Source organism: Boleophthalmus pectinirostris, unplaced genomic scaffold, assembly GCF_026225935.1.
Source record: "Boleophthalmus pectinirostris isolate CB_2022bp ecotype Guang Dong unplaced genomic scaffold, ASM2622593v1 HiC_scaffold_18, whole genome shotgun sequence".
In the NCBI taxonomy this organism is placed as follows: domain Eukaryota; kingdom Metazoa; phylum Chordata; class Actinopteri; order Gobiiformes; family Gobiidae; genus Boleophthalmus; species Boleophthalmus pectinirostris.
In genome coordinates, this window is record NW_026571133.1 from 16,428,036 (window position 1) to 16,444,937 (window position 16,902).

The window sequence follows — 16,902 nt, forward strand, 5'->3', positions numbered from 1 at the left end:
CACTCTGTGAACGCGGTGACGCCCCACACTTTCCCAGCATGCAACGTGAGATGCCTGAGTAAAGATGGCGGAAGGAGGAGCGGCTGATCTGGATACTCAGAGAGGAGAGATCACGGCGCTCTTAAAAACACAGCTAAGGAAAGGGGACACTTGGTAAGACTTGATCAGGCACTTTCATAAATATGCTATCTGTTCACTGATAATCTTGTCTGAAGTTGTCATGGCTTTGAAATAAAGGAAAGTCTCGGCTACGGGCCGTGTTGACAGCTAGCTTCCTAAATGCTAACACACCCCAGTGAGCTTCACGAGTTTAGAAGCTGGTATCTTGTTAACGTTGATCACTGTATGTATTTTCACAAGTGGTCGTGTAAAGGCCGAGTGTTTGCGCTGTGGAAAATGTATTTCTAAAATGTTGTGCTTAGCTAACTTCATGTTGTAGTTGATTGAATCTCAGTGTGGTTGGTTTCGTTTAGACGGCTAACTGGCTAATTGGCTAGCATGTCGAATCTTTAAGTGGGTTGCCAGTGGGTTCAGGGCGGCGTCTGCAAACACGCACCTGTCAAAATCACAGCCAGCTGGCTCGACATGCTGCAGCTTGGCGTTAACACTGCTCCTGTTATAACCATCAATGTATATCCATTAGCATGTGAAGGTAGCATAAGTCTTGCATGACATTCCGTTAATGAGACGACTCATTATTTTATAAATGTTACACGTACAGTTAATCAAATAACTTAATTATTGAATAATCCCGTAAGTAATAAGTACCACATATCAAAATCTAAATATCAAAATCAGCCCTAATTTAATTGGTGTACATTATTTTGCTTGGTCATCGCTGATTATCGTTATTTTTTCTGTAGGTATTTGGTCGATAGTCACTGGTTCAAACAGTGGAAGAAATATGTGGGATTTGATAGTTGGGACAAGTACCAGATGGGTGACCAGAACGTCTACCCAGGGCCAGTTGACAATTCTGGCCTTCTCAGAGGTAAGCCATATAATGCCTAACTATTAGACATGAGATGAAGAGTTTATAGAGACCATGAGTGTTAGTTTTACAGCGGAACCTTTATTTTTTTCTAGAAGTGTTGGAAGTTTAGAGGAAAGCACACAAAGACAACATTGTCTAGTAATTGAATAGATGAGCCTTTTGCTGCTCATAGAAAACTCTCCAGCATACCATTTGGCCTTTGTTGTTGAGGCTGTGAAGGCCACTGCCAGTCTAACCACAGGAATTATGGTTTACTGTTTTCATACCACTCTGTCCCACCTCTAGATGGGGATGTACTGGCCATCAAAGAACACCTTATCGATGAACTCGACTACATCCTGGTCCCGACTGAGGGCTGGAATAAACTCATCAGCTGGTATGGGCTGACAGAAGGTCAGAAGCCAATAGAACGGAAGGTAAGCAACTGTGAATTTACACTACAAGATTAGTTGTTTTGATGAAAATGCTTTAGTTTGTAATCATCACATCACACTGCATTTTAAAATTAGATTAATAACGCAGTCCAGTCAATCAATATATTAATTTGTGTTGTGGTTAAAGCAGTTTTTTTCTGTTTATGATTCTACACATATATTTGCTCTTGTGCCAAACTTTGTAACTTATGAACCTCTATTTTCTAAAGTTGTGCTTAAACACTGTACTAGGAAATTTATTCCATATACGTTACAAAATAATTCCATTAGTCATGGCATCATGGCTGCTTCGTTGGAGTCCTCTTCCCCCTCTATGCCTGTCAGTCTCTCCCTTGTTCCTTTGCCCCGGTTTGGTTGATCCCTCCCTTTTTGCCATGTATGTCGTGGGACGTATCGGGTGGCTGCAGGGTTTCTATTTTCAGGCAACGTTCTAGATGACTGAAAAGCTACATGGAGCGATCTGCAAGACACAACATGCAGGAGGTTCAATATCTGTCTTTTATTCTTGGCTTGCTGTCATTTAATTGTAGTGGAACACAACCTGAAAAATGGGACTTGTAGATGGATTGTAGCTGCCGGCTTGTCCTCTTCTGTGACTGTCGGTTGAGTGTTCAGCGTGTCCTTGTTTTTTTTTAAGTGGAGGAATGCCAGCTGAGGTCACTATGAGAGATGGCAGTGTGGAATCTTCTGAGCAGAGTGTGATGTGGCAGTGGCGGACCAGTTTTCTTTTTAGATATTGATTACAGTTTTGCAGTTGATACTAGTTTGCTAACACATGGGTGCTGTGTACAGTGGTTGGATGGACCCTTTAGAGAACTAGGTTTTGATTGAGGTGGGGAGGGTGAGGGGGAAGAGGAGCTATGTGTGTTCATTTTCCAGTAACTTTTGTGAAGTTGGTGTATTTGTGTGTGTGTGCTGTGTGCTAAAGTCCCAGTGGTGTAATAAATAGGTTGGGACCCCTCAGCTGTCTGTGCGAAGTGCTGCTAATTTAGGCGTCTCACTCTGACTCGGCTCCTATCAGGACGGCAAATGGCAACCAGTGCATCAAGACAACATACTTTACTTTGTTATCTGCTTGAAACCGAAACAAACACAACAGCATTTTTACTGGGCAATCACTCATCATTAAAGATACAATTAATCACATGGTTTATAAGTGTGTTGTAATAATAGAAAACCAAAAGTGTGTTACTTCATCAGCAACAGTAATTCTTGATAAAATGGTTGTGTATTTGATTGTTACTTTATACACTTAAGATGATTTTTTTTATTTTTTTATTTTTTCCAGTTTGAATTGATTTAGTACATGTTTCTGCATTTACCTATGTGTGTTTTAGCTAATTAGTGTTGCTATTCTTTTAAAGGTGGTGGAACAGGGTATGTTCGTGAAGCACTGTAAGGTGGAAGTGTACCTTACAGAGCTTAAGCTTTGTGAAGACAGTAACATGGATAATGTGATCACCAGACGCTTCAGTAAAGCTGACACAATAGGTAAGATTCATATATGTGGTGTTAACACATGCTGGTGAATGTGTTTGTAATATCATTTAGAATGATATCAGTTTATTATATACTATTATTGCTTTGTTTTCGGGATGGTACATTTGCTTTTTATATTAAAGGTGCAATTTCTGGTAGCAGATTCTTCACTAGCTTGTCTCCATGGAGTGGCTATTGCTTTGTCAAGAATGTTCCAATCATGGCATTAAATGTGTCTCCATAGAAACAGGCAGGTGATGCCACCAGGCAACTCTGCTCACCGAGCTGTTAGAATACTTGTGTTCAGCTTTCAAGGTCTTTCTAGCCACTAAACACACTTATAATTGAATAGATTCCAGATGGATATGTTTAATTAAATTTTAGGAAAAATTATATTGTCTCCACAAACACAAGCAGGTAGCAAACCCCCAAGTTGCATTTTTTTAAAATGGCACCTTTCTGACAACTTCCTCTGTATTTATTATAATCTAATTTGCAATGTACTTGGCCTTACTGATGACATGGAGCTCATAATGTATATGTATGAAATAAACCAAAAATATTTTTGTTGATGTACCTTTTAGATATGATTGAGAAAGAGATGAGAAAGCTGTTCAGTATCCCAGATGAGAAGGAGACACGGCTCTGGAACAGATACATGAGCAACACATTTGAGCCTCTCAACAAACCGGACAGCACCATCCAAGATGCGGGTCTTTACCAAGGGCAGGTCAGAAAACAATTTATGTGTGACAATTTAGCTGTGAAATGAGAGGGGGAGAAAAAAACTCAAAAAGACATGTCATGTTATGTCTGTTTCAGTTTCTTTTCCAAAGAAATCCATTATTCAAATTTTAACCAATAGAGGGCACAGTTTTAGGGATTATTTGGTAACTATTGTCATTCAACTGTTGGACCTAACAAGTCTTCCTTTATTGACATTACACACTACAAATCTTCTATGCATGAAAGTATGATCAACAGCCGTGCAGTATTTTAATATTTTAACTTCTTGTAAGCTAGACCAAGATGCGTGAGGCTATTGTATGATGTTCAAATGACAATAATGGTGGCTGTTGAATACACTGAATCAGAAAACTCAGAAATCATATTTTCCCCCCTACTGTGCATGCAGCATGTCTGGGCCTACATTATACACAGTCATAAATGAATTGGCACACACCTGATTGTCAGCTGTTCATAATCATATCTTTATAATCAAGACATTGACACATTTTTACAACACTTTTATGAATTCTAGAAACTGCTAGTCAGGAGTTACTGTGTTTTAAGGCAGGGTATTATCAATCTACTATGCAATCCTACTTTTTGAGCTTTCTACCAAAAACATGCCTGAAGTAATTTAACGATCTTTCCCAAGCAGTCTTTGTACCCTTCTTTAGCCAAACAAGCCTGTGAAAGGCTTAGCCCACAAGCCTCCTGCATGCTCATTCATAAATGTGCAAGAGCAAGATACAACAACTACAAACCTGATGTGATGTGCAATAGTTTCATTAGTGAAATGTATAGTGATTGTGTTGTAATGGCACTCTGAACAGGATGGGGGGTGTAACTTAGTACAGGGAACAAGTGACCCAGAACATCAAAAATAACAAAATTAAAATGAAAAGGCAACATGTTGATTCATTACCCACAGCTATATCTTGTTCTCAATAAACCCTTAGCTTTTTGCTTGGCATTTTATTTGGCAAATGCACAGCTTTTAGAATAGCTTTTTAATACTGCGAAGTCGACTAGGGTGGGCTGACCTTGCCTTTCATCTCAAAGTGTTACAAAGTGACACATATATCTCTTCTTCTGGATTTGTGGTTGCTATTGATGTTTTATAAGTTACAGACAGCAGCATAGTCTGCAAGTGCTGCTTTTACCATATACTCAGTGGGGGATAACTAAGTTTACTCATTTACAAGAAATCTGGATGGGAGTACTGGGACTCAGCCATATCATATTGCTCATGAAATATTGTTTGCTTTAGGAGTGATGACGTTCTAATACTGTGATATGATTTGCATGCACACTGCAGAGAACACATTTGTGGAGTGTAAGCCGAACTTATAACTGGTGATGGTATAATTAAAAATTTTAAATGAAGAGAGTACTAATAGGGTAAAGCATAGTGTAAGATTTTTTTTTTTATTGGGAAATGCTATAGAACAGTTATGAAACATACATAACAATTATAGGTTTATATTGCCAATTATATCGTTATCACAATTTTTTTTCTCAAGCCAAGTCTTTTTGTCAGTATACACATAAAATATTCATCAAAAGTTTCAAATTAAGAAATATATGGACAATAATTTACTTTGTGTGATATGGACAACCACCAGTTTCATGCTGTGTTGGACTACTAGTAGTTTTTGGTGTCATTATTTCGAGGGTAATGTATATTGTGTTAAAATCTACCTGACCTTTTACTGTGTCTAATGTAACATGCAGATCCATGTTCAAACAGACATGCTCTTTTCTCCACCCACTCCGCCGAACGTTCAGCCTCAGCCATTCTCAAGTCCCCATGTATAACTGTTAATCAACCTCTTCAATCCATTAGAAACTATTAGATAAAAAAATCTAACACTGTAGCAATTTTGAAATAAATTATTTTCTTGACAGGTTCTTGTCATAGAGCAGAAGAACGAAGATGGCACGTGGCCACGAGGCTCAACAGCACCTAAGTGAGTCAATGCTGCATCTAATTGGCTTTTATTCTTTTGTTATGTTAAATTATTAGGACTTTGTATCTTATGTTTGTTACTTAATTTATTGGGCTCCCATAGAAGAAATTTCTTTTCAACAGGAAAGCTGCTCAAAAATCAGACGTGCAGCCATGCCATAATACCAGACAATATTGTGCTAGTAAAATGTAAACAAAACAAACAAACACAGAATTGATCTGTACCTATAACAGAGACACAGTCAATTTAGATAGTATATTAGCACAGTAGTTACAAAGCAGCTATTTTTCATCTCCCAACATTGCACCACTACATGGCTTTATCTCCAATGCTCCTGATCATTTGCTCCTTCTTAAGACTTGATTGCAGTTTCCCACACTTTGCTTGCCTTTTTGTTGCTGACATATCCCTTTATTTCATCTTTTTTTTATTTAAATGGCACTTGCAAACTTTTTTTCTCCTGGATGAGCTCCTTATTTTCAACTCTAACTCATAATCTATTCTTTATCTTTTTGAAGGTCATCTGGTGCTTCCAATCTCTCTGCTTTGCCAAAGATCTCGCCTTCATCTCTCACAAACAATCATAACAGCAGCTTCAACAGCAGGAAGTAAGGCTTAGTTGTAGTTTGATATGTAAAGGGGTGGTGTTTCGTAGCAACAGCCAGAGGTCAAACACGAATAGTACCCAGGTGGTACATTGTCAGGTTCACTGTGGAATCACTTACAACATTAAGAGTCAGTTTCTCTTATCTAGAAATTACTTGTACTCATGGCAACATTTTGCATTAAAAAAAGTTTCATTATCTTTTTCTGCAGTTCATTGCAGCTGTTGGTTTCATATGATCAGATTTTCACTTTTTGCTCACTAATTTGAAAAACGAAGTTTTCTTTTTTTCTTTTTCTTTTTTTGTATTGCTTCCCAGTACTAAGCACTGACATCTTATTTAGCTCTACTATGTCTTTGCTCTAAGTTATTGTCATTTTAGTAGTTAGTTTCCGGTTATCCTATTTATTACATCTTTACCGTGCATTGTTTTGTGTTTATCTCTGGCTGTTGTACAGTGAAAAGTTATCTCCTAATTGTGCTGTTCCAGCTGTAAAAGCCAGTGGCACAGAGGGGCAGGGTTTGTAGGCTAGGGGCGACAGCAAAGCTTTCCACAAACAGGCTGTGTTCCTCCTTGTGTCTGCTCTTCAGCTATGATGAATTGGTTAATCTGATTGTTTATTTTAAATTGAATGCAATCACAGTCTACATTTGTTGAAAGTGTGGCATTTATATTTGTGTTCTAAGAATGCTCCCCACTTAAATTGTTAATGCAGATAATCCAAATGGAAGATTATTGTTGAGTGGGTGACACCTGGAGGCTCTGACAGCTCTGTGCTGCCGACTGAGGAGGGTGGAGCTTTTGCTGTAGTCGCCTTTTCTGACCCTGCCTCCTCATAATGGGTGTGATTTACTGCATGCTACTCTGTGTGTGTGTGTTTTAGATGTAGCATTAGAGTGCACTGCCGGAATGCACAAACAATAGCCACAAGCAGAGTCACAAGAAAAATCAATACTGATAGAGCCACGGCCCATTTCTCCTTCATCAGTAATCTTTGAGCAGCATTCTGTTTGCACATTGTCATTTCAGAGTTTTGCGTTATGATGGTAACTGGACTGAGACTTGGTTAAATGAATTTAACTCTCATCCACAGACTCTTGTCTTTGATTCTGTGGTGTCACTACCACCTTTTCCTGAATTATGCATGGTCCGCCTTCCAAACAAATTGTCTCTGCATTACATAACACTTGTCTTTTTGATTTTGCGGTTTTGTGTATGGAGCCTCGTGGGTTTATAACAGGCGTGTTTTTGGTTACAACTACTTCCTCTTTTATTCACGCAGGCAGGGCTTGTTTCCCTGTGTCTCTCCCTCCCTCTCCCCTCTCTACTCCTTGTCTCCAACAAAGCTCATTGCAATGCACACGTTCAGCACTGACCTTCAGAATATCTGATCTGCTGCTGTCTCTGCCCATATGTAATCTCTCTGATGAAAGCTGTGCAATTTCAAGGTCACTATTATTTATTTAAGCCTGTTAAAAGCCCTCCTACAGAAGGTGAACATAAAAAAGGGGAGCGTTCCCGTGCATGCCAGTAGAGAAATAAGAGGATGTAGCTTGGCAGGCTAATGAGAAACATGACAAAGATTTGGGAGGCATGTGTGTTGTTAGATGAATAATGTGAATGAACATGAGTGAATGCGTGAGTAAGGCCTGTGGATACTGCAGATTCAGCTGTATGCAGTGAATCAGCTGCTCTCTCCGTCCCCACCTCATTTCTCTTCTGTCAGCCCCCCTGTACTGTCCACCCCTCCCCCCCCTCCCGCCTCTCTCCTCCCTCTCGCTTTCGGTGCACCTCTAGCTTTGGTCGCGTAGTCTTGAGCATCCTTACTGCTGCTGATGCTGCTATAAATATCCGCTTGTAGCCGTAGAGCAGCAGAGAGCAGCAGGCAGGCCATAAGGAGGAGGACCAGAGGACGGGACGGTGCCGGACACAGGGATGCAGCGAAGAGTGAGGACAGGACTGAAACAGGAAGGAGAGAGGGGCAGAGGTGAACTAGAGAGTTAACTCAAGGTGGAGAGAGGTAGTTTGGTTAGGTCAGTATTTGATCAGTATTTATCCAGCATCTGTTTAGCTCTGTGTTGCAAAGTCAACCTGAGGCCTAATAATATGTCTTCTTCTGCGACTGGACCTTCTCTGTGCTTAGCTGTTTTAACTTGATGCAACAGCAGAGCTCCACCTGGACTTACTTCACCAACATTTGAACTACAGCCTGCGCATGCTTTGGCTCCTGTCCTCGTTGTTTTTGGGTCTTTTATGAGGACATGATTTGGGCGGGGGCCGGGGTGGGGCTGAGATGTCATGCTCCTGTGCTGCTGGTGGTGCCTGAGGCCGGAGGCAGTGGAGCTGGATAACAGGAGAGTGGAGCGTGTGCTGAGCTGTGAGCCCGCTGCCCCCTCTGCCATCACAGCGGTTTCTATCGACCAATGGGAGCCAGCCACAAGCAACAGCACTGTACCACACTCCCAGAGGTCTGCTGCTTACTATGGGATATCATGCTTTGATAACAAGCTTTGTTTGTTTGACAATAAGCTGTAAGAGTGCTAGCATTAGCCACATCAGATATTAAATACTTTTCAGATTCTAGAGAACTAGCAAAGTAACAATGTAACTGTCTTGTTTTGAATGTTTGTTTTTTTTTAGTGTGAAAAACTCGAGCTATAGCCTCCCATCCTATCACCCGTACAGCAACAGTTACGACTACACAGACCAGGCGAGACAAAGTGAACGCTCCGGCCTCTGTGGGCTCTCCAACTTGGGCAACACCTGCTTCATGAACTCTGCTGTACAAGTAAATCCTTTTTCATTTTACTTTTTTCTAATCTATCTTTTTTTCATTTCTAATTCATATGATATAGTATGTCACATAAGGGGAAAGACTGACTGATTTTGCATAGCTCTTTGATTTTTGTATTTGAATCTAATGGCCATGTTTGATGTTTTTACTCTTTTAGTGTTTAAGCAATATCCAGCCCCTGACAGAGTACTTCCTCCGAGATAAGTACGTGGATGAACTGAATGAGGACAATCCACTTGGCATGAAGGGAGAGATTGCACGCTCATATGCTGAGATGATCAAACAGCTATGGTCAGGCAAATACAGCTATGTCACACCAAGGCCTTTCAAGGTACTTTTATTAACCAGTTATTCCTCTTATTATGCTGAGACATTTTTTATATAAAACTCCATCTTTGTTTATGTTCTCGTCAGACACAAGTGGGACGCTTCGCCCCACAGTTTTCTGGCTACCAACAACAGGATTCCCATGAGCTGTTGGCCTTTCTACTTGATGGTCTTCACGAAGACTTAAACCGTATTAGGAAGAAGCCCTACATACAACTCAAAGATGCCAATGGTAGACCTGATAAGGTAGAAACAGAACAAAATATACTATGGTTTTCATTATAATTTCATTTCTGGATAGTTTACTATTTATTTATTAACTGTTCCAGGTTGTTGCTGAGGAGGCTTGGGAAAACCACATCAAGAGAAATGACTCAATTATAGTGGATATATTTCATGGACTTTTCAAATCCACTTTGGTGTGTCCTGTTTGTTCAAAAGTTTCTGTCACCTTTGACCCCTTCTGCTACTTGACTTTGCCATTGCCTATGAAAAAGGAGCGGACTATAGAGGTTTATCTGGTTCGACTGGACCCTCTGGCCAAACCTACTCAGGTAACATTGATGTCCATATCTGGAAATACACATGTACATAAATGCATTAATAAGAGTAAACTTTATTTCAGTATAAGTTGACCGTGCCAAAAGTGGGATATATCTCTGACCTTTGTACCTCTCTTTCAACCCTGTCTGGAGTGCCTGCTGAAAAGGTATTTTGTGTTATTTAATCTAATTATTATAAAGTCAAGTATGTATTAATTGTCAATTAAATTAAATGTATTCATATACTATTGTGCCCCAGATGATTGTAACAGATATCTACAATCATCGCTTTCATCGCATATTTGCCACAAATGAAAACCTAAGCAGTATCATGGATAGAGATGACATCTATGTGTAAGTGCTCTATGTCTGTGTTAAATAAATTTCTTATATTTCGTTTTTATTTTATTTATTTAATGAGACAGGGACAGTGCACGATTTATATTAACCTGAACAGGAGAGATGCATTACCAGTACCAGGTTATAGCATCAGTACTAATTTCCACCTGTAGTCCCCGGGCAGGTTCATTGATTGACAATTGATACTGATATCAAGACAATCCACTCGGTCATCTAATCTGCCCTGTATAGAAAATGTTACTTTCCTATTAGTAAGGTCCAGAGATGAGATTATTGCAATTGGAATTTGTTCAGTGTGACATTGGATGCTCTTTGATAGCATGTAAAATATGCTTACCACAAAACCACATGTATTTAGACTTATTAATTACTTTAAATTAAATGTGCTTGTGATTTTGACATTGAGTTTGACTGCGCAACCTTTTTTTCAATCAATAAATACAACTATTCCCTGAATAACATGGTGAATAACATGCAGATAAGATTGTTCCTCACCCCTTGCATCCTAATGAAAAATGGCCACCAAAGAAACATAACATATCCACTCTTAAGTTAATTATTGCTGTGCTTTAGGTTTGAAATCACAGTGAATCGGGTGGAAGACACAGACCATGTGGTGATCCCAGTGCACTTGAGAGAGAAGTACAAGCAGTCGGGCTACAACCACACCAGCACGCCTTTGTTTGGACAGCCGTTCCTCCTTGCTGTCCCAAGAACACTCAGTGAAGACAAGCTCTACAACATGCTGCTCCTGCGCCTCTGGTACCAACTTGTTTTTAAATGCCTTTGCCAAATTGTTTCACTTTTTATGATGACTTAGAAGTGTTGTCTAGTGTCTACCATATTTTTGGCAAGCTATCAGGAAGCAATCACAGACTCCATTAAAGAAACTCTAATGGGTCCTATTAAAGTAAATGGTTTTCTCTTTGCAGCCGGTTTGTGCGATCTTCAGTGGAGGAGGAAGAGGAGGAGGAAGACTGTGAAGAAACGCAACCCTCAAAACAACATGCAGTCAACGGGAATGCAACCAATGCAACTAATGGAGTGTTGGAAGAGGGCTCACCAAGTATGTGCATAAGAACAAAAGTTAAATGTTCTCTATATATTTTTTTTCTTTTTTTGAACTAAAATGTCTGGAAAAACAAAAGCATTCTCCTGAAATTTGTCAGTGGTGAGTGTGTGGTCGGAGATGCCAATGGCACAGATTTTGCAGCCTTGCTTCTGTCAGTCTACCTCAGGACAGCTGTGGCTGCAAGCATAGCTTACTGTAGTGAATAATGTCATCAGTGTAGAACTTTGAAAGGCTTTTTCCAAGCTTGTAAAGCGCAATACAAGTATGCAAATATGCATTATTTTTATTAATATGTACTTAAATTTATGTTGGTGTGGTATTTATTGACATTGTTTGTAGCACAGTGCATTATTGTTAATTCTAGGTGAGATGGAGACAGATGAACAGGATGACGAGTCAAGCCAGGATCAGGAGCTGCCCTCTGAAAACGACAACAGCCAATCAGAGGACTCGGTCGCGGGAGACAATGAGTTGGAGAATGGGATGGTTGGGCAACAGAACTCCACGAAGGGGCAGCAGACCACTGGACACAACCGAAAGAGACTTTTTACATTCCAGTTCAATAATATGGGCAAAACAGACTTCACTCTTATAAAGGATGACACCAGGCAGATACGATTTGATGATGGCCATCTTCGACTTAGTGGTAAGTTAATATTTGAAAATCTATTCAAAAAGGTGTAATGTTTTTATTTAATAATACATGAAGACATAAGTAGCATACACTAAAGTAATGTTTTGCAGTGAGGTGTGAATAATTAGTTGATGTATGAATGAATACTGATGCAAATACCAATACCAACTTATTTATTGTTGTTGCATTGTTGTTCTCTTCACAGATCGATCTTATCTTTCCTTGGATTGGGAACCGGAGATGAAAAAGAAATATTTTGACGAGACTGCTGTTGATGTAAGTCTTTGACTGTATCATTCATGTAGCACTTATGTGAGGGTATAAATGCTTGTAGTATCATGCTACTTGTTGACTTCTTATTGTGCTATATGTTAAATTCTTGGCCGTATTATTTGTTTTTTTAATCCTGATTATTATAACTTAATTGGTTATTTGATAAGCATATTGAAGCTTCTGAATTTTAAGGAAATACAGAACTTTTTTTTTTTTTTCATAAAACTGCCATCTGTAAGTTTCTAAATTAGTTGAAAATTATTTCAGAAATGAATACATTGTAATTAAATGATTAACTTGCCTGAACCCTATCTCTACTGTACTCTTTTGTTTTGTCTTTTTCTGCAGGACTTTGACAAGCATGAAAGCATGGAGTACAAGCCACAGAAAAAGGCCTTCTTCAAACTAAAGGACTGCATCGAACTCTTTACCACAAAGGAGAAACTGGGAGCAGACGATCCATGGTACAGATTATTGTCCTCTGTAAACTTGTCTGAGAGCTGTACACTGTTGTAAAATCCCCTGTACTCAGAAAATGTGTTTGATTTGCAGGTACTGTCCCAATTGTAAGCAGCACCAGCAGGCCACAAAAAAGCTTGATCTCTGGTCTCTGCCTCCTGTGTTGGTTGTTCATCTAAAGCGGTTTTCCTACAGTCGTTATATGAGGGACAAACTGGACTCTCTGGTCGACTTCCCGCTAAAGTATGTCCACTCAGCACCAAGACAAAATGACAAATAGAAACAATACAATTGTTTTTCTCTCAAGCAGCAGTTTATCAGTCCACACATTCATAACACACATTGTTATGTAAGCTGAGTGTTTTTTATGCATTTGATGATCTGCAGTTTCCACCAACGTTTCTCACAAATTTCAAACGGAAGCTGATGTCTCTCTCTTGTTTCACACATTGTTATTTTTATGCCCCCCAAATTATTCAGTTATGGTATAGTTTGCATTAACTACGTCGCAAAACCTGTACATCATATGGATTCTTACAACAGTCTAGATTTAATTCACTGGTTTGCATGCAGCTTTGTGTAATGCAGAGATATATATTTAAAGTAATGTTGATTGATGTAATTACACAAAGAGTGATCCCTGCATTTGTTCAAGAGATCTGTGTGTTTGGCTGGTGCAGCAGTTTGTTTTTGAACTACTTGTTTTATGTGTCGTCCATAGAGATTTGGACATGTCCGAATTCCTCATAAACCCCAATGCTGGGCCCTGTGTCTATGACCTCATTGCTGTGTCCAACCACTATGGAGGGATGGGTGGAGGCCACTGTAAGTCTTCTCTTGTGATAATACTTTACTTTGATACAGCTGATCTGACAAGCTAATTAAAATAAATAAATACATGAATGAATAAATGTTCTTGTAAAGCAGCTATAAACTCATTAAAGTGTGCATATCTGAAATTACCAATCAATAAGGTGTCTTTGTCTTATATTTGGCATTAAATACTGAAGTACTATGTAATGGATTGTGCAATATGTAACAGTGTATCAGATTGTACCCATACAATGCATCAATTGAATTACTAAATAAAGTGTCACATGACATATGTTGCTGAATGAATTTGTACTAACCTAAATTATATCTTTTTAAGATACTGCATATGCCATGAACAAAGATGATTCAAAGTGGTACAACTTTGATGACAGCAGTGTGTCGCCCGCCAGTGAAGATCAAATAGTGGTGAGTCCTTATTTAAATAACCCCATCGTCCCTGTGCCTCTGCATCAAAGGCTGCACTGTTTGTTTGTTCACTCGCGGCCATTTGAGAATCATTATGACATCGCCTGAAAGTGTGAATATTCAAAGGCCCCCTGCTGTGCTGCTACTTTCTCAACTGTTGTACTCAGACTGCATTTGTGGGTATTTTGTTTTCACGTGTGTAGTGTGGCACTTATGTTCAGTAAGTGCCACGCATTATTTATGAATAATGCATGAATATGAACATTTTAAGGGAAAAAAGGCCCAATTTAGTGTCATTAAGACATTTTGACAATAGTTATAATTATCTGTTGTTTATGGGGCTGAATTGTAAACTATTGCAGAGCTTGTTTCTTGAGAGTCATAACTAGTACAAAGTGTAAATGTGATTCACACATCTGATACTTTTTTTTTTCTTTCATTTTTGTCTTTGCAGTCCAAAGCAGGCTATGTCTTGTTCTACCAGCGCCAGGACACAGTGAAAGGCACAGGGTACTTTGCTCTGGATAGAGAAGAGGAGGAGGAAGAGGAGGAGGAAGAGGAGGGAGAGGAAGAGGACACCAACAATGGAGACCCTGGAGACTGTGGAGACTGTGGAGACAGACCGCGGAAGAGTATATCTGCTCCTCAGGGGGCGCTGTCCTCTGCTGCCACGGCACAAAGTGACGAAGAAGACTTGAATGAGAACCGCAATAGCAGCAATGACAATGACCAGCAGGCGGATGATGAGGAAGAGGAGGAGGAAGAGGAGGAGACGCCCAATCGTGATGTCAACATGAAAATCAACTGAGAGACTACATACATGGGAAGAGAGACTGGGCTCTTCCATCTAAAGCCATATGGACACAGCATGGCAGCAGCGGGCTGCCATAGGGTCTACCATGGGGTCCTACGCCGCGGCCCGTGATTGGCTGCTGTGGGGGCAGAGCCTCTGTGGGATGAATGCTGATTGGTCAGGGTACATGACACTAATGAATCAGGGCCCTCCTCTGTGGTTGGATCACTGTGTGAAATGTGTGAGTGTAAGACCACGTCCATTTGTTTAGGTTTTGCTTGCGCTGAACAACACCAGGGATATTTTTATTATTAATATTACTTGGAGATTTATCAGATTTAGTGTGGCTCTCGGATGCTTTTGTGTTCAATGTTTTATATATAAGTTTGAGAGCAATGAATTGTTATATCATTTTATTATCATTTAAAATATGTATATATTTTAAACACTGAATCCTGATGGGTTTTCATGGTGGGCTAAGATATTTTGAACTTGCACAATCGGCAACCATCCATGTTTTATGTCTTTTTGCCAGTGAAACTGCAATTATTATTAGACCTTGTCTTAGTGGAGTTCCTCATTCACACTCGCACATCAGAAGGTTCGGACATGCCTTTTAATAAGCCAGTAATCATATGTTCTTAAGGCAAGTTTAAATGGGCACTAAAACTATATGACAAACAGTCAAATTGTCTTAGCATTGCACTGCTGCTGCTCCTGCTGCTATCATTTTTAGGTGCATTTTAATAAGTTGAGACCCTGCTTTTACTGTTAATTAATACAGTAGTTTTCATAGTTTTTTGGCATTCAGTAACTTTCCCACCCATGTTCTTTTTGCATTCACTATCATTTAGTTTATACAGGTTATGATTCTATTACAGTGTTCATAGTCTTAACTAGCCTGACAGAATCATAAGACATGCTATATGTTTGTTATTATAACAATCTGGAAACTCTCCTCTTGGTTAAGCTTGTAGTGCTGTTAAACTTTCTCTCTTGTCCTTTAGAGGCACTATTGAGATTAGGAACACTGGTGACAAATTGGGTTGGATTGTCTCATATTTGTATCACCTCCGCCTTAAATCTTAATCTCAGAGCTGTCGTCTTTAGAAAACATTTTTGCACATCACTATCAGGCTGTCTTTCCTGCATGGCCCCTTCCTTTACACCAAACACCAGTGTAGGAATGTCCATATATGGTTTGTATGACTTGCTTGTTGCTCCATCATTGTTTTATCCACAAGAGGGCCGGAATGTATCCTCAATGAAACACTGACCGTAAACCATTGATGTGGTTCATGCCTTTGAAATCTTGAATGGCTCTTGCTGTTGTGTTTGAATGTGGTGGGAACGTACTCTTGCCTTTAATATTAGCTGTATGAATTATTAGGTACTGCTGAATGGGATTAAATGTACAATGGTCCTGAGCTTTGAGGAGATGGAGTTTTGGCGTGGGGTCGGTGAACGGGAGACCTCTGGGGCGAGTCTGCTCAAAAGGCCCAGAGCTTTAGGAGCATGATACATTTGAAATATTTAGTGACACTCCTCTATCAGTGTGAGACGTATCTGTTGTCCATGGAGGTTTGTGGCTTCATTCTGCTCCATTCTGCTCCATTCTGCTCTATTCCAAGTGTATCATGCCTTACTGAGCCTGTACTTATGAGCCTATGTTCTGTCACCGCTGCGCTGTCTTTCGGGTGACTCGCCCCATCCTGAGGGACATGTGACTGCTACTATAGGCTTATACAATATTGTACATAAGAGTTCACTCTGTGAGTGCACATTTGATAAAGTTTATTTATTTATATGTAAGCATTTAATAATACAGTCATATTTAAACCTTCGACAAGACCTGAGATGTTGAGGGAAGTGTGGCCCAAGTCCACACACATACACACATTGCCTGTGCTCTTGTCAGGGAGGTAATATTTTTAACAAAAAGGATGCTTCTGTTGTTTTTGGACTTTTTTGTAAAAAATCTCCGGACATCCTTGTGCATGATATGACATAGTGGGGTTGCCAGGTTCGGCTGCACTTGAGTTCACTTGGGTTTACATTTGAGATGTGCATGTGTATTTATACACAATCTTCAATAAAGTTGTGTAACGCTTTGCTGGCACTGTGTGTCACTTCTTGTTGCTATAAGTATCTAGCAAAACAAACTGAAGACTTTTTTTTGACAATAAAGAATTTTACCTGTA

The 16,902-nt window shown here is 39.6% G+C and overlaps 1 protein-coding gene across 2 annotated transcripts; it reads left to right on the plus strand.

The window, feature by feature from the left end:
• The first annotated feature begins 7 nt into the window (after positions 1 to 7).
• On the plus strand, positions 8 to 16,902 carry LOC110161572 (ubiquitin carboxyl-terminal hydrolase 15). 2 transcript variants are annotated; one of them, XM_020926331.2, is made up of 22 exons: positions 8 to 153; positions 864 to 991; positions 1,280 to 1,410; positions 2,793 to 2,919; positions 3,492 to 3,637; positions 5,542 to 5,603; positions 6,122 to 6,211; positions 8,849 to 8,996; positions 9,160 to 9,333; positions 9,417 to 9,575; positions 9,659 to 9,883; positions 9,955 to 10,038; positions 10,131 to 10,225; positions 10,805 to 10,993; positions 11,164 to 11,297; positions 11,668 to 11,949; positions 12,143 to 12,213; positions 12,559 to 12,674; positions 12,763 to 12,912; positions 13,391 to 13,494; positions 13,820 to 13,908; positions 14,363 to 16,902. In XM_020926331.2, the coding sequence occupies exons 1-22, from the start codon at positions 65 to 67 to the stop codon at positions 14,714 to 14,716; spliced, it is 3,147 nt and encodes a 1,048-aa protein (XP_020781990.1). In that variant the 5' UTR covers positions 8 to 64; the 3' UTR covers positions 14,717 to 16,902. The 2 variants fall into 2 exon arrangements, with proteins under 2 accessions (XP_020781990.1, XP_020781991.1); XM_020926332.2 differs by lacking the exon at positions 6,122 to 6,211.

What these genes read in the sequence shown, in the direction of transcription:
- LOC110161572 (XM_020926331.2), top strand. Translation starts at nt 65, where the DNA reads ATGGCGGAAGGAGGAGCGGCTGATCTGGATACTCAGAGAGGAGAGATC. An exon ending in TCACACCAAGGCCTTTCAAG is followed by an intron (nt 9,334 to 9,416) that starts GTACTTTTATTA and finishes TGTTCTCGTCAG; the next exon opens with ACACAAGTGGGACGCTTCGC. An exon ending in CTCTGGCCAAACCTACTCAG is followed by an intron (nt 9,884 to 9,954) that starts GTAACATTGATG and finishes ACTTTATTTCAG; the next exon opens with TATAAGTTGACCGTGCCAAA.